Source organism: Colletotrichum fructicola (assembly GCF_000319635.2).
Source record: "Colletotrichum fructicola Nara gc5 chromosome Unknown KSG_Nara_v1_contig02, whole genome shotgun sequence".
In the NCBI taxonomy this organism is placed as follows: Eukaryota; Fungi; Ascomycota; class Sordariomycetes; order Glomerellales; family Glomerellaceae; genus Colletotrichum; species Colletotrichum fructicola.
The window spans coordinates 6,229,829-6,248,143 of record NW_027094052.1 but is presented as its reverse complement, the minus strand read 5'-3'; the positions used below and the strand labels follow the sequence as shown (position 1 = coordinate 6,248,143).

At 51.9% G+C, this 18,315-nt stretch overlaps 6 protein-coding genes across 6 annotated transcripts; 2 read left to right on the top strand and 4 right to left on the bottom strand.

Annotated features, from left to right (window-relative positions):
• Nucleotides 1-560: 560 nt before the first annotated feature.
• aflV-3 (Cytochrome P450 monooxygenase aflV) lies at nucleotides 561-1,569 on the top strand (the record flags this gene model as incomplete). Its single annotated transcript, XM_066151306.1, has 2 exons — nucleotides 561-878; nucleotides 934-1,569. 2 exons carry the CDS (start codon nucleotides 561-563, stop codon nucleotides 1,567-1,569), a joined length of 954 nt encoding a protein of 317 aa, XP_066009583.1.
• Nucleotides 1,570-2,266: 697 nt separating this feature from the next.
• QDOI-2 (Quercetin 2,3-dioxygenase) lies at nucleotides 2,267-3,352 on the bottom strand (the record flags this gene model as incomplete). Its single annotated transcript, XM_032021993.1, has 1 exon — nucleotides 2,267-3,352. The coding sequence occupies one exon, from the start codon at nucleotides 3,350-3,352 to the stop codon at nucleotides 2,267-2,269; it is 1,086 nt and encodes a 361-aa protein (XP_031881100.1).
• Nucleotides 3,353-4,833: 1,481 nt separating this feature from the next.
• On the bottom strand, nucleotides 4,834-5,776 carry CGGC5_v004545 (uncharacterized protein; the record flags this gene model as incomplete). The annotated part of the gene is made up of 3 exons (XM_066151305.1): nucleotides 5,379-5,462; nucleotides 5,513-5,564; nucleotides 5,616-5,776. The coding sequence occupies 3 exons, from the start codon at nucleotides 5,774-5,776 to the stop codon at nucleotides 5,379-5,381; spliced, it is 297 nt and encodes a 98-aa protein (XP_066009584.1).
• A 5,365-nt stretch (nucleotides 5,777-11,141) lies between these two features.
• stcS-4 (putative sterigmatocystin biosynthesis P450 monooxygenase stcS) lies at nucleotides 11,142-12,091 on the bottom strand (the record flags this gene model as incomplete). The annotated part of the gene is made up of 2 exons (XM_032021991.2): nucleotides 11,142-11,927; nucleotides 11,984-12,091. The coding sequence occupies 2 exons, from the start codon at nucleotides 12,089-12,091 to the stop codon at nucleotides 11,142-11,144; spliced, it is 894 nt and encodes a 297-aa protein (XP_031881098.2).
• Nucleotides 12,092-13,109: 1,018 nt separating this feature from the next.
• On the top strand, nucleotides 13,110-14,944 carry CGGC5_v004543 (25-hydroxycholesterol 7-alpha-hydroxylase; the record flags this gene model as incomplete). Its single annotated transcript, XM_032021990.1, has 3 exons — nucleotides 13,110-13,384; nucleotides 13,451-14,212; nucleotides 14,275-14,944. 3 exons carry the CDS (start codon nucleotides 13,110-13,112, stop codon nucleotides 14,942-14,944), a joined length of 1,707 nt encoding a protein of 568 aa, XP_031881099.1.
• A 104-nt stretch (nucleotides 14,945-15,048) lies between these two features.
• On the bottom strand, nucleotides 15,049-18,070 carry CGGC5_v004542 (uncharacterized protein; the record flags this gene model as incomplete). Its single annotated transcript, XM_032021989.1, has 2 exons — nucleotides 15,049-16,734; nucleotides 16,793-18,070. The coding sequence occupies 2 exons, from the start codon at nucleotides 18,068-18,070 to the stop codon at nucleotides 15,049-15,051; spliced, it is 2,964 nt and encodes a 987-aa protein (XP_031881096.1).
• Between the last annotated feature and the right edge of the window lie 245 nt (nucleotides 18,071-18,315).

The window sequence follows — 18,315 nt, the reverse complement described above, 5'->3', positions numbered from 1 at the left end:
CTTCCATCAGCTGAGTACTTCGTGGGGGCAGCCCTGTCCAATTTGAGAACTTCCTGGCAAACAAGATGCACCTCAGGGGCACAGGATCTCACGCAATGTCATCCAATGCTACTGGCACAGACACAAAGCGAGATAAAACGTGATCGCCTGCTCATCGCGCAATAAGAATCCGCTTCTGTATGTCCAACACCGACAAAACTTACCAAAATGGGATACTCGGTGACGATTGGGGACAGCCTGTCCATCAGCTTTGGGAGTTTCCTGTTCCTGGTTGCAGTTGCAGCCTACATGGTTTTCAACGTCGGTCGGAGTCATCTCTTCGATTACGCTTCAGAACTGACAGCCCGCAGACTATCTTGACGGGTCTACGATCGCCCCTCAGCCATATCCCGGGCCCATGGCACACTCGGTTCTGTCGATGGAGACTGAAGGCAAGTCGGCTGACCGGAACTCGAATGGCTTATATCTACAATCTTCACCAAAAATACGGAAAGCTGGTCAGAGTTGCTCCCAATGAGATTTCATGTGTCGATCTCGATTCGGTCATCCGGGTGTACAAGATGGGTGGTGGTTTCGAGAAAGCGCAATGGGTTGGCGATTTCGCTGATAAGCTCCCGGCGCTCTCTCTTTCCTTTCTCACCGACAAGCAAGAAGCGAAAGAGCGACGGAAGTTGCTTCAGCGCTCCTTTACGCTCACATCTCTGCGACAAAACTGGGAGAGTGAGATCCGTCAGAATGTGGAACTTGCGGTGTCGAAGATCAAGGATGAGGCGATGCGGGGAACTGCTAATACTCATAAATGGTGGACTTTGATGGCTGCGGACATCATCAGTCTTCTGTCTTTTGGCCAGTCCTTTGGTATGCTGGGCTTGGGCAAGGTAAGCCAAGGATGGCCCTCGTTTCAGGCGTTGACCTCCGCTAATATAGACCAAGAGCACGCTTTACATGCAAGCAATTGAGAACGCTTTGCTTGGAGCAGTCTTCAAAAGCGAGCTCCCAATTTTGCACTTCCTCTTCCGATTGATTCCCAAATCGTCGCTCCAGACAGTATCTCGCTGCCTTGAACAGTGTGATGCGGCGGGAAAGGTTGGGGTTGAGAAGCTTTACCGGCAAGACGACAAGACCAGGAGTCTGTTCAAAGAAATGATCATCGACTGCGAGAGGGAGGGACGGCAATGGCTCAACGATGATACTGTGCGAATAGAGGCTGCAGGCATGATGGTTGCTGGGTCAGATACCACTGCCGCAGTTTTAACCTATCTGATCTGGTCGGTGTTGGAGCAGAAGGAACTACAAAGAAGACTCGAGGATGAGGTGTCTCAGCTTGGTGATGACTTCAATGACAAGACCCTGGACGACTGCCCTCTTCTTAATGCCGTAATAGAAGAGACGTTGCGGTTATATCCAGCGGTTCCATCGTCTCTACCCCGGACTGTTCCTGAGGAAGGTGCTACTCTGTCAGCTCACTACATCCCAGCCGGTGCAGTGGTGTACAGCCCTGCCTACACCCTTCACAGAGACCCAGAAATATTCCACGAACCTCATCAGTACAACTATACTGTCATCTGACTGTATTCTAGGGTTAATCATGATTCCAGATTTAAGGCCGATCGTTTTCTCGACTCTGCGGGGGTAACATTGCGACAAAGGCAAGCTATGATACCTCTGGGTGGCGGATCGAGGGTTTGCATTGGCCAGCACTTGGCCATGATGGAACTTCGACTTTCTGCGGCGATCTTTTTTCGGGAATGTCGGGGGGCGAGGCTCAGCAGTAAAATGCCTGCAGACAGCATGGATCTTGTTGACTTTGTTCTCCTCTCTCCCAAACGCAGACGATGCGACATCACCTTGAATATGCTATGAGTGCAAGCGACACGACATGCCAGAGGATAGGAACTCCGCCAAATTTCTGCAGTACACAGTCATAGACAGGTTGAAAAAAGACTTCCTCAATCGTATCTGAGTTGTTGCACAATGGACGAAACACTATGTACTCGGGTCGAGGTACTAGGAACTTCACAGGAGGCTTCACTTGTAGCCAATTGAACAAACTTAGGCGTGTGTGCGATCAAACTCATGCCAATCAAGCCGTCGAGCTGAAGAATACCTAGAAATATTCAGGATGTCTCTCGACTTCATTTTACATTTGCCTAACATCATGACCCCAGACCAACGTGAACGACCAAGGATAACTTCAGTATCTGTCTTGTGTAATCAGCAACTTCTTCCGTGGCTTTCAAAGCATCTCTTCAGGGCTGACGTCATATTAAGTCGATGGATACAGCGCGAAGCCCCAGTCTTCTGCATCCCTCATCAACTGGTCAGCCAATCCATCATCACCAGATGTCGCACCAACATATAGCCTAGTGAAAGCGACGTCACTCCAGTAGCTGTACTTAGTATCAGGCGGCACGAACACGACATCGCCCGTAAGGAGACTTTCGTTCTGCCCTGCCAACGAGATCATCAACTGCCCGTCTAGGACCAACATCACTTGTGAGCCGCTCGATTTGCGCAGTGGTGCTTCGCTACCCAGCGCTCTCCTCCTGATTGTGATGATACTGATAGTAGCATTTCCGGACGTTTCATTCCTGCTCACCAGAGGCGCGATGACCTGACCTTCGGAACGATGAAGGAACTTTGGGCCCCGATTGTTGGCGACGAAGTACGGCTCATCTGGGTTACCCGGCAAGTCGCTATTTCGATTATGCCAAGGCAACCCTTGGTTTGAGGTACCGTTTGTCATGTTGTGCGACAAGGCCGCATCTGGGGCGATCGTAATGTCGAAGCTTCCGTCAGCTGCTGCGGCAATGATCTTGTCCACAGGATAAGGCAGTGGTTGATCCGGCGGGAACGGTGCATCGAATTCGCTCGAAAAGGGTTCTGAGACGTTGTAAATCCATTTTTCGAACCCTCCTGGTGCTATGAAGCTCGCCATCAAGGTATCGGGCTCAGTGAACTGGAAAGAGTGGTTTTGGTTCTGAGGGACAGTAGCGAAGTCCGATGCCTGTAGCGCGCGCGTCTCTTCATTGATCCACATCGTCATGCCTCCGCGGATTGCGAAGAAGGTTTCGTAGTAGCGTTGGTGGCGGTGCGTGGTTATCTGGAGATTCTCCCTTCCGCTTTCCGTAAACAAGGTGAAAGCGCCACCCGAAGACTGCTCTGTCACCAGGACCCTGTAAATGTCGGCGCCAATTTGATAAGCATCTCCGGTAGAGTATCGAAGTACATATGGCGTAACATTCGAAGGAACTCTTTCGACCACAAGAGAAGCAGGCTCCGGAGAGAAAGATGAAGCCGTTGCAAAAAGTCCAATAGCGGCTGCCAAGACAAGAAAGAAAGTTTTGGCCATCGTAAAAGAACCAGATGAGTTCAACAGGATATTTTCAGCGATACTTCTCGTGTTAGAAGTGTGATCTATGAAGCATTTCCCGGTCCATTCCTCCTCCTTTTATATGTTGGATTCGGCGATTCCACACCATAGACGATACTCAGTCTTTTCCTTCCCGTTCAACGATTCTTTCTATGCAGCATGCTTAGAAACAATTGCCCACTAAGATGATAATTGATCGGGTGGGAGGCCGAGTGGGATAATAGCTGACTGATAAATAGCCTTCCGCTGACGTCAAAACACCACCTCACCCTCGAGTTGAATTGCACGCTTGATGCTCCAGAAAGATGCCTAATTCCTAAGACCTTGATTTTATGTGCTTCAATTACAGCGCGCTCGCTCGTCTTGTTTTACCCGTCGTTAAGGTAAGGGCGTTCATGGGTCCTTGGGTAGCCTCTTCCGCTTCTCGAAAAATGTCACTTTCTCGCCACGTTCCGGGTTGCTAAGGGATAGACCTCTGATTCCCGATATGCTGAACACATACTTTGCGACTTGATTTTCGTTTGCCAAATTGCCTATGAAGAACTATGAATCTCATACATGCAATCGCTTATAAATCTTTGGGCCGGTGGGAGAGCGGCACCATGGACAATGCGTCGGAGAGGGAATTAGTCACCTTGCCGGTGGGAGAGCAAGCCGCGGACATTGAAACCATTCCAAAGGATCAATCAATAGCTCCGTGTTCGATTATTCGATACAACGTTGTATGGTGATTTACATACCCCCGCAAGTGATATCCGGAGTCTCGCTTTGTTCGTGTCAAGCTTTCGACCATCGAAACTCTATTGCCCAGATAGGAGTGACCGGATCGGCTGTAAGATATCACACACCATCACCGTCATTAGCACGGTCTATGTTCAATGCGTAGGGTATGACGCCTGACGGTTAGAGACCACAGACTTATTTTCCGCATCGTGATGTTAACCGAGACTAAAACGCAACTGCATAATAGTTATGTGCTGAAGCCTTGAGGCTTCAGCAATCTCGGAGAGTTACACAGGCTGAAAGGCCAATGGATAGATGACTGACCATGATATAGTCGGCAGTTTACTCATCCATTATCCAAAGCCTTGTCAGATTCAAGTCTACAGAAGGAGGCAGACGGAAATGTTGGCGAATACCCCACCAACTCCGATACGACAAAGACAAGGATCGAAAAGCGTTTTCCGCGAAGCGTGTTTGTGACGCAATAAGTTGAGAGATCATCTTGTGTAGAAGCCTGGCGAGACCAGCATCTTATACAGCAGCCATGACCCTATTCCCTGTATGCCGAAGTTAGACTCTAATTTGCAAGCGGTAGAGTTTCTAGGGGGGCACTGATTCCAGTCGAAATGCTGACGATCTGAAGTCCAAGGACGGAATGGAAGCTCACATTCGCGGAATACATTGGACGGTGGGCCTTCAGCTTTCTGAATCACAGCTTTTCAGATAAAGTAATCCTATTATCGTCTTTGAACAGTCATCATCATCCCACCTCGAGGCTTTGCCTCTAGTCCTAGCTCTTGAAAGATAATATCTCCGTACGTCTGATCCAAATCCGTGTATGAAGTTGTTGTTTTTGTATTAGGCGCCAACCCGTAGCATTTGAAGGAAAAGTCCACCAAGATCAGCGAAAAGATGATCTTCAACTCATTCATGGCAAGGTTTTCTCCCATACATGACCTCAAACCTCTCCCAAAGGTTCTAAATTGCGATCTTGGAATCTCATTGGGACCTAGCCACCGTTCTGGTGAGAATTTTGAGGGGTTCGGGAAGAACTGGGGATTGTAGTGTAGATCATGGCCGTTCATGCAAACCATCAAGCCGTTATCTATCGGGAATGTCTCGCCATTATGGCTCACCGTTGCTTGTGGGGCGGCCTGTCTAACCGTGAATCCAATTGGAAATAGCCTCAAGATCTCTTTGATAACAGCCTCGGTGTATGGCAGCGTCTGCAATCTTTCTGGGTTGTTTGCAATGGAGCTCACGATGCTGTCAAAGTCGGATCCTAGGATATCTCTGTGCTCCTGAAGCATGGTTTCGACCACCGTCGGTGCCTCAGAAAGAAGCATAAAGGAAAACTGGGAGGCTGCTGTGAGAAGGTTGAGCTCCATAGTGTTTAGAGGATCTTATTGAGCTTACACAAATGCTGTCTGTTGTCGTTCCATGCCCCCCTACGAGCAGATTCTTGATGCTAACCATGAATTAGCCAGTACTTGTACCGATACAGCAGGTTCTCACTCACTTGGATAGAATCACAGCCTCATCGATCTCTGACAGATTCCGACCATTTGGTCGTTCTTTGCTTGCTGCTGATGGAGTCGGGAGGTGCTCGCGCAGCATCAAGTCCAAGATGGACTGTGCACTTCGTCGGGATGATATAATTTCGTCTTGAGGCAATGCCATTGTAACGGGCTAGAGCCCGGCCGAGATCTCCGGCTTTGCCGGAGCAGCTACCGAGATCCGGCTCCGCCGGATCCACTATTCTGCTGTAGCACACCGCCTAGCCCCGGTCTGCATCACTGCTGCTAGGCGCCTATCCCTGTAAAGTCCTTTCCTCCTTCTTCAGCTTAGAATAGTCAATCGACGGCACCTCTACGTTGAACAAGCCTAGGGGCCAGCCCCTTACATATTCTAAGCTCGACAACAAAAGACGCTATACGAAACCTCACGAGAGCGATATGACGATTCGCTAGAGGGTAGTGCAAACGAGAAGACGCTATACGGAACCTCACGAGAGCGACACGACGATTCGCTAGAGGGTAGCGCAAACGACGCGATGAATGCTGAGATTGATCGCCGGATCAACGAAGCGGTCAACGCAAGCGTCCGTCCTCTTCAGGACCAGATGGCCCAGCAGACGGCCCAGATGACGCAGCTCTTGACAGCTCTGAATGGGCTTATGTCAACGGATAGAGCAACCCCTACGCCGCTTGCGAGCAGCGTAACGACCCCGTCCACAGCCGATACAACTATACAGGCAACGAGCGACGGTATAACGATGGCAGCTAGAGGGCGGAGGAAACATCAAATACCAAACCCACCAAAGTTTAGCGGCATACGTAAAGATTTCCAACGTTGGTTCCTAGAGATGAAGGGAAAGATACGAAGAGATAGGGAAGCTTTCGACTGTGATGCCGATATATTCGCATACATCTACGCAAGGCTGGAAGGCACAGCTCAAACCATGGCGTCACCCTACTACGCTCAAGGCGGAGCAGATGGAGCGGAATCCTCCGATCAGTTTATGCAATACCTTGAGACTCGCTATGGAGATCCCAATGCAGAAGCCAGGGCACTGGATAGGCTACGTACTATCCGACAGAAGGAAAACGAAAGCTTTGCTACATTCCTCCCAAAGTTTGAGAAGGAGTTAGCAGAAGGTGGAGGAGGACACTGGGCAGACGCAGTCAGAATCAACTATCTGAAAGGAGCCCTGAACTCCACTCTGCGGGACCGTCTAATTAGTGTAATCGATCCCCCGAAAACCTACCCAGAATACGCCCGGGTCCTTATGATAATAGGGTCAGGGCTAGATAGTAGGACCTACCAGGAACGTCACGAACGACGACGATACCGAGATGCCGATGGGGACACCCTCATGGCTGGAGTCAGCCGGACTAAGGAGCCCAGAAGAGCCGCAAAGTCACAGCGCTACCGCAGCGACTCTTCCTCATCAGAAGACAACATAAGGCCCCAGAAAGATAACCGTAAATGCTATAACTGCAATAAGATCGGCCATATTGCTACACGGTGCCCTAAGCCAAGACGTTCAGGGCCTAAGAAGGTCAAGAAGGTTGAGAAAGCTAAGAGGCGAGAGGAGAGCAGCGATAGTAATGCTATAGAGGAGCTAGGAAGCTCTGAAGCTGAAGAGAGCTCGGGAAAAGAGTAACTCTAACGCGAAGTCGGGCGTTAGAGGCCAAGCCTAGTGACATTACAGAATGGAAGCAGTTCAAGCATCACATGAGCAGCAAATCAGCAGTGATCACTACCCGCATACACAAGGGCACTCAAGCAGACGCCCTAGTAGACACTGGGTGCGATCTATACTCCCTTATCGACCACGACCTCGCCCGTAAGCTCCGCCTACCGGTAGTAGACCGCTCTGAGCGGCTGCTAGGCAGCTTTAGCGACGCTACAGGCGCTACAAAAGCAACAGGTGTAGTTGTCTTCAACCTAGAGCTGTGTGGTTATGATGAGAAGATCTTTGCATATACCGTACGTAGCCTTGGTGACGACCTGTTCCTAGGGAAGCCTTGGATGGAGAGGAACCGTATTCTATACGATGCCGCTGCACAACGGATACGGCATAGGAGGGGTGGCGTAGACCTACGCTTAAAAGGCGAAGAAGAACCAGATCGAGTAAGGGAGATCAGAGCCGCGCGTCTCCTTCCAGGAGCTCCTTTCACTGCACTCTATAGGAGAGCACAACGAGACACCAAACGAACTGCAGGATACGAAGTCCGAGCCATCAGCCTAGCAGATATACAGAAGGCCCTTACGAAGAAGACTGAGAAGGCAGATCTAAAGGCCCTCCTTCCGCCAGCTATACTAGCTGAGTTCCACAAGCTGTTCCAACCTGACGAAGCCGCCAACCTTCCACCACATCGTCCTGGGGTCGACCATAAGATCCCTATCAAACAGGATAGTAGTGGTAATGAGACTGTACTACCATGGGGGCCGCTCTATAGCATGTCACGAGAAGAACTCCTCGTCCTCCGTAAGACCCTACGAGACCTACTGGATAAAGGCTTTATCCGCGCCAGCAGCTCAGAGGCATCAGCACCAGTACTGTTCGTACGTAAACCAGGGGGAGGGATACGCTTTTGTGTTGACTACCGCGCCCTTAATGAACTCACTAAGCGCGACCGATACCCTCTCCCCTTAATCCAAGAGACACTACGCACTGTTAGTGCTGCTAAGTGGTTCACGAAACTGGATGTGGTTGCAGCGTTCCATAAGATACGAATTGCTGAAGGAGAGGAGCATAAGACGGCCTTCAGGACAAGATATGGGCTATTCGAATGGCTAGTTGTACCCTTTGGGCTTACAGGAGCCCCCGCTACATTTCAACGATATATCAACGGAGTGCTTCGAGAGTACCTAGACGATTTCGCTACGGCATATATGGACGACGTACTGATCTACTCAAACGGCTCACGGCAAGACCACGAAGCAAAGGTTAAGCTAGTACTACGGAAGCTTGCTCTTGCAGGGCTCCGGCTAGACCCTCATAAGTGTGCGTTCTCTGTGAAGACAGTCAAGTACCTAGGGTTCATTATCACCGCAGGAGTAGGCATCTCCTGCGATCCTGAGAAGCTGAAGGCAATCAAGGAATGGGCTGCGCCAAAGACGGTTAAGGGAGTTAGAAGCTTCCTAGGGTTTGCAAACTACTATCGGATCTTCATCCCAGCATACTCAGAGATTGCTGGACCCCTTATATCTCTTACAAAGAAGGGCGTCCTATTCCACTGGGGTAAAGAGCAGGAAGTAGCATTCCAGGAGCTTAAGAGGATCTTTGCAGCCAAGCCTATCCTACATCAACTAGACCCTGAGCGTACAACCTACGTTGAGGCTGACTGCTCAGGCTTCGCCCTTGGAGGAGTACTGTCACAAGAAGATGAGCATGGGAGACGTCACGCAGTAGCATACCACTCGCAGCGGCTGAATGCCGCCCAGTTCAACTACCCAATCCACGATAAGGAGATGCTAGCTATTATTAGCTGCCTACGAGCATGGAGAGCGGAACTGCAGAGCGTCAATAAGTTCAAGGTTCTATCTGATCATAAGAACCTGAAGTACTTCATGACAAAGCAGAGGCTCACAGAACGACAAAGCCGATGGGCAGAGGAGCTGTCTCAGTACAACTTCGAGATACAGTACCGGCCAGGAAGTGAAGCAGTAGTGCCAGACGCACTCTCTAGACGCGAACAAGACGTACCTACGTCTCTAGAGGACGAGCGCGAACAAGGCCGGATTCTCCAGCTTCTTCCCGAAGTAGCCCTTACCTCAACGCGTACACGACGCGTAGAGGCAGCCCCATCAGTGCTTGTGTTCACCGACGATAAGGAACTACAGCAACTCTGGGACCAGACCCAAGGGCAAGACCAAGTCTACCAGCAGGCATATAATGCTGTGAAACAACGAGAAAGAAGCTTCCCTCCTAGCCTCAAGCTAAAGGTCCAGATTGCTGAGTGTGAGATCGATAATGGCAACCGACTACTATTCAGAGACCGGATCTGGGTACCAGGTAGCGAAGACCTAGATAGCGAGGCGAACACACTACGTACTCGTATCGTTCAAAGCAGCCACGACTCAGTACTTAGTGGCCACCCTGGTAGAGATAATACCCTCGCGTTAGTCAGTAGGCGCTTCTACTGGCCTGGCCAGTCACAGCTAGTACGACGCTTCTGCCGCAATTGCGATGGCTGCGGGCGAAGCCACATCTGGAGAGAGCATCGAAAAGGACTTCTGAAACCTCTACCAATACCGCAGCGTATACGAAGCGACCTCGCTATGGATTTCATTACCGACCTTCCCCTTACGGATAAGGGTGAGCGATACCTTTGGGTAATTATCGACCGGCTAGGAAAAGGCGTAACCCTTGAAGCTATGGAAAGTATGGAAGCTGAAGCCTGCGCTGAACGATTCCTGAGCTGCCACTTCCGCTTCCACGGCGTCCCTACTTCAATCGTGAGCGACAGAGGAAGCAACTGGACGAGCCGCTTCTGGCGGCAATTCTGCAAGCTTTTAGGAATAGAACAGCGGCTCAGTACTGCCTATCACCCACAGACTGATGGCGGCCCAGAAAGGATGAACCAAGAGATCCAGGCCTACCTACGCAATTACATTACCTACTCGCAGAAGGATTGGGCGAATAACCTCCCAGCAGCTCAACTAGCGCTCTGCAGCCGCGATAGCAGCGCTATAGGCATGAGCAGCTTCTTCTTAGAACACGGATACCACCCAGAGCCTGTCCGGGTTCAAGAGGCAGACCCAGAAGACCATGGGGGCCGTCGCGAGGACCTGGCACGCAAGTTGGTAACAAGGCTCCAGGACGTGATGGATATGGCACGGTCGACCCTTGCCTCAACGCAGCAACGCTATGAGGAGCTGGCTAACAGGAAGCGCCAGCCTACGGAGAGACTAGAAGCAGGCGACAAAGTCTGGCTTCACATGGGCCACTACAGGTCTCCTAGGCCATGCAAGAAACTGGATTGGTTGCACCATAAGTATACCGTTACGAAGGTTATCTCACCATACGTGGTAGAGCTTAACGTGCCAACGGCTATATACCCACGCTTCCACGTGGATACCCTGAAGCGTGCAGGTAACGACCCTTTACCTGGGCAAACGCTAGACGACGAGCAGCCGCCCCCAATTATAGATGACGAAGGCGAGGAGACCTGGAATGTAGAGAGTATCGACGCCGCCGCCTGGAAGCGTCGAGGGCGTGGGAGACGCCGTGAAGTGCTGGTTAAGTGGGAAGGATACGCAGAGAGAACCTGGGAGCCTATCGAGACGCTCCAGGGGACGGAAGCGATGGAGGCTTACGAACAACGTTACGGCCCTGCGATGAAGCACGACGGAGACCCAGCTCTAGCGCCACGGACGCGCCGCCGGAGGGGAGCGGGGAGGTAATGTAACGGGCTAGAGCCCGGCCGAGATCTCCGGCTTTGCCGGAGCAGCTACCGAGATCCGGCTCCGCCGGATCCACTATTCTGCTGTAGCACACCGCCTAGCCCCGGTCTGCATCACTGCTGCTAGGCGCCTATCCCTGTAAAGTCCTTTCCTCCTTCTTCAGCTTAGAATAGTCAATCGACGGCACCTCTACGTTGAACAAGCCTAGGGGCCAGCCCCTTACAGCCATAAAGCGTTCTCGGATTTTCCTGGTCATTGAAATGTCAAGCTGCTTGGAGATTTTCTTCCTTCTCCACCAAATCTTCAAACGGGCGAACGGGTTTAGCATGACAGCCGGGTCGCTCTGGCTTTCCGCGAATGCCATCAACTCTCGCAGATCATCAAGGTCCTGGCTTCCATCTGTCTGAGCGTTGAGGGGGAAGTTGAAGATGATACGAAAGATGATATCGAAGACAAGCTTCGCTGCTACATCTTCCAGGGAAAATTCCTCCCCGGTTTCAGACAGCCTACTCAGCAGACTCCGAAATGGCATACACTCTTCAGCCATCAAGCTCGCCAGGGAGCGGATATTTGCCCAAGAGAAGGCCGGCAGTAACGTGGTGTGCGACTTCTTCCACAAAGGCCCGTTCGAGTTTGCGATGCCACCGTGGCCAACCACTGGCGTGAGTGTGTCGTCCGCGACAGGGTGCCGAACAGCGCACTTGATGATGGCAGGCTGGTCGCACAACTCAGGCCGTGTCAAGATTACGCTTGGTGGGCCGATTGGCCAGAGGTCGAGGTAGAAAATTCCATCGAGGTTGTGTCGCCGTGCGAGCTCGGTGTAGTACGCTTGCGGATGACAATTGGATGGTAGTATCCCAGCTGCGTCACCAACTGCTTTGAGATGGCCGAGTAGCCAGCTGTGAGGCGGTCCTGGCTGTGACCAATCTTAGTCTTTGACAATTACCATTCTAGCCCACGCTGTTGACTCACCAAATTTCGATAGAAGCGTCGTTGTTGATATCCTCGATATATGAAGCGGACAATCACGGCAAAGGCTGAGATGGCACCGACAGCAAACATCAGCCTATGCCAGGCCATTGCTGTCACCAGTTCCATCATTTCGGATGGAATAAGTCAGATTGCAGCGGAAAGTTGAATCCGAGCGAAGACGAACTTCTTCAACGGGTAAATCCAGCCTCTTCGACTTTCTGCTCGTCGGGATGCGCGGGATGCGAAGTTGAAAAGTCTGATGCCAAAAGTCCTCCGTTGAGACATCGGGTTACATTTCCGACTTCATTGTCTTCTGAGCGAGTGGCCTCCACCTTCACCCGGGACGCAGAATACTCTGTTGTTAACATGAAGCTTCAAGAAACCAAGGAAATTTCACGGATGATCGTCTTGACATTAGCCTTAGGCGCATTAAACTTGCATGGCCCTTCAAGGGCAAGGGCTAAATTTTCTAGTAACCGCCAATGAGCGACAAGTCAATACTCGCGTATTTCAGCTTCCATGCGGGCCAGATGAGCTTGATACCACCTCATTTGAGGATTAAATGGTCTTCAGCAGTAACTGACATAGGCCAGACTCAAATCGAGATGCATTGACGTAGGTACGCTATCGCAGACGCTATCACTAGAGACCATTGTGCGACCCTAAAGATTTTATTGTGGAGCAATTGCGAGTAATGATGGGAACCGTTACATTGATCCCCATCTGATAAGATCAAATTTGATTGATAAGATGGAGAACTTACCGTATTGAGCTCTGTCTCCAGCCCGTCTTCACGATCTTCCGCGCGGGGTGGGAAAGCCGCGCCGGCTTCTTCCTTTCAAGTCCCGACGAAGCATTTTTTGCAGGCATCTTGGCAGTCGAAACATCTTGGCAGCATACAGTGCCCCTCATTCATGAACCCTTGTTAACATTACAAAACGAGAACAGGATTTTCTTCAGCAATCGCAGGACTCATTGATGGATCGGGCCCCGACAGTTGCGCAGGTAGGCGACGGCATGTGATGTATATATAAAATGAAATTGTTGATGTTTGAACGCAAGGAGTGGGAAAGTGCGCTCTGTCCTGTGAACTGGTATCCCCTGAAAGGCCTTGCAACTTTACGTTATGGCTTCAGTGGCGCCTGGAGGGACTGGGCTGCCCATCATCGCCCAGAACTCGACCACATTTGGTGGGTTTCTGCCCCCGGTCGAGTCAAATAAGGCTTTGACCATAGTTGCAATCTCGTTCATCTTCCTCCTTCTGCCATACGCGTTTCCCGACATCCCATTCCGACCACACATCAGCTCCGGCAAGAAGCCTGCAAAGGGATCGAGCCTCATTCCTCTTACTTGGTCTCACTTGAGAGGGGTCTTCGACGTCCTGAAGTTCCTCACCGTGTCGTATGTGCCTTTCACTTGTGTAGAGGCCCATCAATAGTAGGCAAGGCTAATCCTTCTGATGTTCAGCGACCTCTTTCATCGAGCCTCACCACTTCAAATCAAGTGGTTCAACTTCAGCTGCTACATCGTTCAAGGCGCAAGCAACATCCGAAGCACCTTCCAGAACAAGTCCCTCTCGACATTCTTCTTCCAGGGCATCTTCGTCCATCGCGTCTTTCTGTTGCCTAAGAAAGACCTCGGCCTCTTCTGGACAGAAGAAGAAGAGGCAAAAGAAGATGGCCCATCCAAGCATGGTGAAGAAGAGGTCCGCAATGACTTCGGAGCTCGCAGTCATCACCACATCAGCAACCTCCTCTCTGGTCCAGGGACCAAGGGTTTCAATGACCGTTTCGACGAAGCGTTGGCAAAGAACATGCGAAACCTGGCCGCGGGCAACACGGAACACGAGCTCCATGATCTGAAGGAGTCGTTGGACATGGAGATTGTGCGGTCTTTCATCGACACTCTATGTGGGCCTTACTTGCTGAAGGAGAACCCCATGTTTTTGGAGGACTGGCAATACGTCCACGACAACATTACCCTTCTGTTTCTTCGCCTTCCTAACTTCCTCATGAGTCGCATATACCAAGCTCGAGATAGGTGCCTCCGTGCTGTTCAAGAATGGAACGAGTGGGCAGTTGCGAACTTCCACCCCGACACCATCTCAGAGGACGGATTCGATCCTTACTGGGGCCACGCGTTCTTCCGCGATCGTACAGCCATGTACATCGATGTCGACCGATTTCCTTTCTCTTCTATCGCAGCTCACAACCTGGGGCTTCTCTGGGGGTATGTACAAGTCTCCCGTGTCCCTTCTCATACCAAATTTCGTGACACTGACTATTTCGCAGAGGCACAGCAAACTCCTCACCGGCCGCTTTCTGGGCCATCCTGGAGATATGCCGCGACCCAGAGCTTATGCGTGTAGTGAAAGAAGAGGTGGCAGACTGTCGCATCGCGGATGTCGATGGCGGACCTCGTTTCGACATGGAGAAACTCTTGAAGAAGCCGTTCTTGCAAGCCGTCTTTGCCGAGACCCTTCGCCTGAGAGTCCACGGTATCATCCCTCGCAAAACACCTGTCGATGGAGTGAACGTGCGGGGTTCCCTTATTCCCGGGCATCGGCTATTCTTCGTCAACTCGACTACTGAGCACATGAACCCATCTGTTTGGTGCACTGGGGCTGCCAGAAGCCACCCGCCCGAGGAGTTTTGGCCAGGGAGGTTCCTCTTGCCTGAGAAGACTAGTAGCGGAGAGTTTGTCTACAGCATCAACGGCAAGTCGGGATCGTGGCTGCCATTCGGAGGCGGAGCGCACATGTGCCCAGGACGATTCCTCGCGAAGCGCATTCTGATAGGATGCGTTGCTCATTTCATTACCTTGTATGATTGTGAGATCACTTCTGATAAGGCGGTGCGTGGAGAGACGGGTATGAGCTTGAGAACCTTTGGCCTGGGAACTCTGCATCCTTCGGGCCACGTCGGAGCACGTCTCAAAGCCCGTAACACGAGTTCGACCTGAGGGCAGAGGACGAGGTGCGGTTCTGCAGCAGCCGTGTATCCAGGAATGCAACGGGATTTTGTGAATGAAAAATATTCGTAAAGCAGAATAGATGACCTTCATACTCATACACGCCAACACCTTTGTCCGTTTCCAACAGCTTTTACTCTGGAACCAATCTCAAGTGGATGGCCCGATGATATCATGAAATGGTCTCGTTCCTCGTCTGCCAAGCCTAGCATGTCATAAATGTTGCGGCTGATCAGATCAAGTGCCGCCGTCTCACTTATCCTGTGTCCCCCATTGGCGTATGCAACCCCGGCGAGAAGTCCTAAGTCCCGAATGAGCCAATCTTCCTCGAGGCCGATGGCCGTCAGTACCCCCGCGTTGACGAGAACATCGATCGCCGTCCCGTTGGTCAGAGGTGCTCCTGTAAGGGCCCTTCGTTGATCCCACGAAACTGCAAAAGATTGCGACGGGGCGAGGATGACACCCACGCCAGCTGACGCTAGCTGTTCGGCAACGAGATGCGATTCCGCACCGCCGACAACGACAAGTCTTAAACGACTGTCACCCAGATGGGCCTCTTTGATGGTGTCCTCAATTGAGGACTTCACATCCAACAAGGCTGCGATGGTATCGGCGCTATGAACAGTAACCGCGAGAGCCATCTTTCCCTGTATCACCGCACGAAGGAATGAAGCCTCTGAAAACTTCTCTTCAAAGTTGATGGGCTTTTCAGACGCAAGGGAGGCCACGGCTCTCAAGAGTTTGTTGCACAGGTCACCGACGGCTGCAGACATAGACGAGATTCCATCAACTCCCCGTTTAGCTGAGAGGTCGAGCGTGTAGTGTAGCGCGGCATCTCGAGCAAAGACGGCCCCAGAGTCAAGTACCGTCTCCGCTCCGGCCAGGAACCCCGCACTTGTGCCGTGGTGGGTCGCGATGCCGGCGAACTTCGGGGCCGAGATGGCCCTTGTAACACCGTATCGATGGGCCACATGTAGTTTCTCTGTGTCGAGTGCGAGGCCGTCGACCCCGCGACTGAAGCGACCCCCATCCGCTCCGTTGTCCGTGACACTCTCGGTCTCAATATAATTCAGACCCAACGTCGAGCCAAAGGCGGTAAAGGCTGGTGAGAGATGCCCGTTCTTGACGTCGATCACGGCACCCTTGACCTTGGACGCGGTCTTGAGCTCACGGTCGCAGATTCCGACACAAGTAATCCTGCCATTGGAGACGGCCACATTGTAGTTGTCTCCATCAGCGGCAACGCCTGCTTTTTCGACAGACATGAGAACCTTTGAGATACCAGTGAAGACCACGTCGCCGCTGATAACAGCTGACTCGTCCCCTATATTTCCGAGATCCTCATCCGGTACAAGCGTCCCTTCAAATGGCTTCTGCAGTTCGAATGGACTCTCATACTGAGCTGTGCCATCAATCCAGACCTGAACCGGGGTCGCACCAACACTCAAAGGATCGCTGTCCCATACGACGATATCGGCGTCATAGCCAGACTTGATCTTACCTAGGCGCTCACCAAGACCGAGTCGCTCTGCCGGGGCCGTTGTCACCGATGCAAGCGCCGCGTGGTATGGTAGTCCATATTTGTAGGCTTTAGCGGCTTCGAAGACGACATGCTGGGCGTTCAGAACCGGGTTATCGCTGACGTAGATGGGAACGAGACCCGCATCATAGAGATGCTTGCCAGCATATTCGGAACCTATGGCGGCTTCGGCCTTATACCACATGTTATCGGCGAAGAGGGCTGATGCCGGTGGATCGTCACCCCAAGCCCGCTTCAGTATCTGTAAGACCAAGCCAAGTCAGTTGTAGTCCATCTTACGGATGCAAAAGTGGACTCACATCGGGCACAAGATGAGTTTGGTGAGCGTGATGAAAAGCCCTGATTGGGAATTTGAACTCATTCGTATGGTCAACGAATGCTTCAAGGTCGTTGATGGTGTAACAGTGGGTGTGAACGTGGACCTGCCCTCTTAAGAGAGCTACCAAGCCTTCCCATTCGAGCTCGAAAGGGAGATACGTCTTGACATTATCCAGCCCATGGGCAGCATTTCGGCACCAATCATCTTGCTCGCGCTTCAACTTCGTGGCGTGCTCAAAAGCTTGGCGAAGCTCCCAGCTTTCGCCCAGGCGACTGTACGGACCACGCTCGCCAACTTTCCCGTGGATCTGCTTAGCGTTTTCACCGCAGGCCATCTTGATGTACCGCCACGTCCGATCCGGGTCTGCCAACATATCGGTAACACTTGTTTCGTTTCGCCCATCCTGTTGTCCGACAGCATGCTTGATTGGGAAGGCCTCTCCGCCGATGTTGTTGCTGGAGCCAGGGAGGATCAGTGACGTCGTCACGCCCCCGGACTTGATGACCTGAAGCTGATGATCCGTCGGCTGGATGCCGTCAATTATCCTGACATAGGGCGTGATGTCCTTCGAAAGTTCGCTGACATCCTCATTGCCGTGTATGGTCGGTAGAGAGTGTACAGCGGCATGGCTGTGCATATCGATGATGCCGGCAGTGAGGGGGCGGCCTTTAGCGTCGTAAACCAAAACATCCTCAGGCAATTCTTTCACCGAAATCGTTTCAGCGACGTTCTTGATGAGACCAAATTCGACAAAGACATCTGCTTGTATCCAGCTGAAGTTCGCTTTCTCCTTGACCGGCTCCCCGGTCCAAACCGTCGCGTTCCTGATGAGGGTGGGCCGGTGGCCGTCAACATATCGGGAGTTCCTTGCCCGCCCGTACCCGGTGGGATCCACCGGTTTGTGGTGCAGTTTGGCGCATGTTCCAAGATCGTCTTTGAGTTGCGCGACTGAGAGGCCATGCAAGTTGGATTCTGAGATTGAAGACCGTCCAATGGGTGATATTTGCCGCCATTGCGCATAGACGATGAACGCGAGGCAAGCTAGGCCAAACACGCGTAGGAATCGCGACCTGCGGGGTAATTGGAGACGGGATTTCGAACCCCTCACAGAGCTGGCGGCGGGGTTTTCGCCAATGGCGCTATAGGGAGGAAGCTCATTCTTTCCGGCGTACATGGGCTGCTGATTCGATGGCAGATTCGTCTGATCGGACAGTTCGATGTGGACGATAGGGCCACTGAAAGGTCGAGGGACGGGCATGTTTATTTCAGCGGGATGGTGTTCGATACGAGCACCTTGAGGGGCTGGACCCCCTGGAAGACAGGGATGTTGGTGACGGAAGAGCTCGCCTACAGCTAGACTAAGTGAGCTAAGAGAATCCAGGCCAGTTGAGCGGAGTTCGGCATGTTGGAGGAGGGGTCGAGAAATCCTCGTTTCGTCAGTGATCGAGGATCGAACGTGTATGTGTATGGACTGAATGCCTATTATTCTGAGCCGCTGTCACT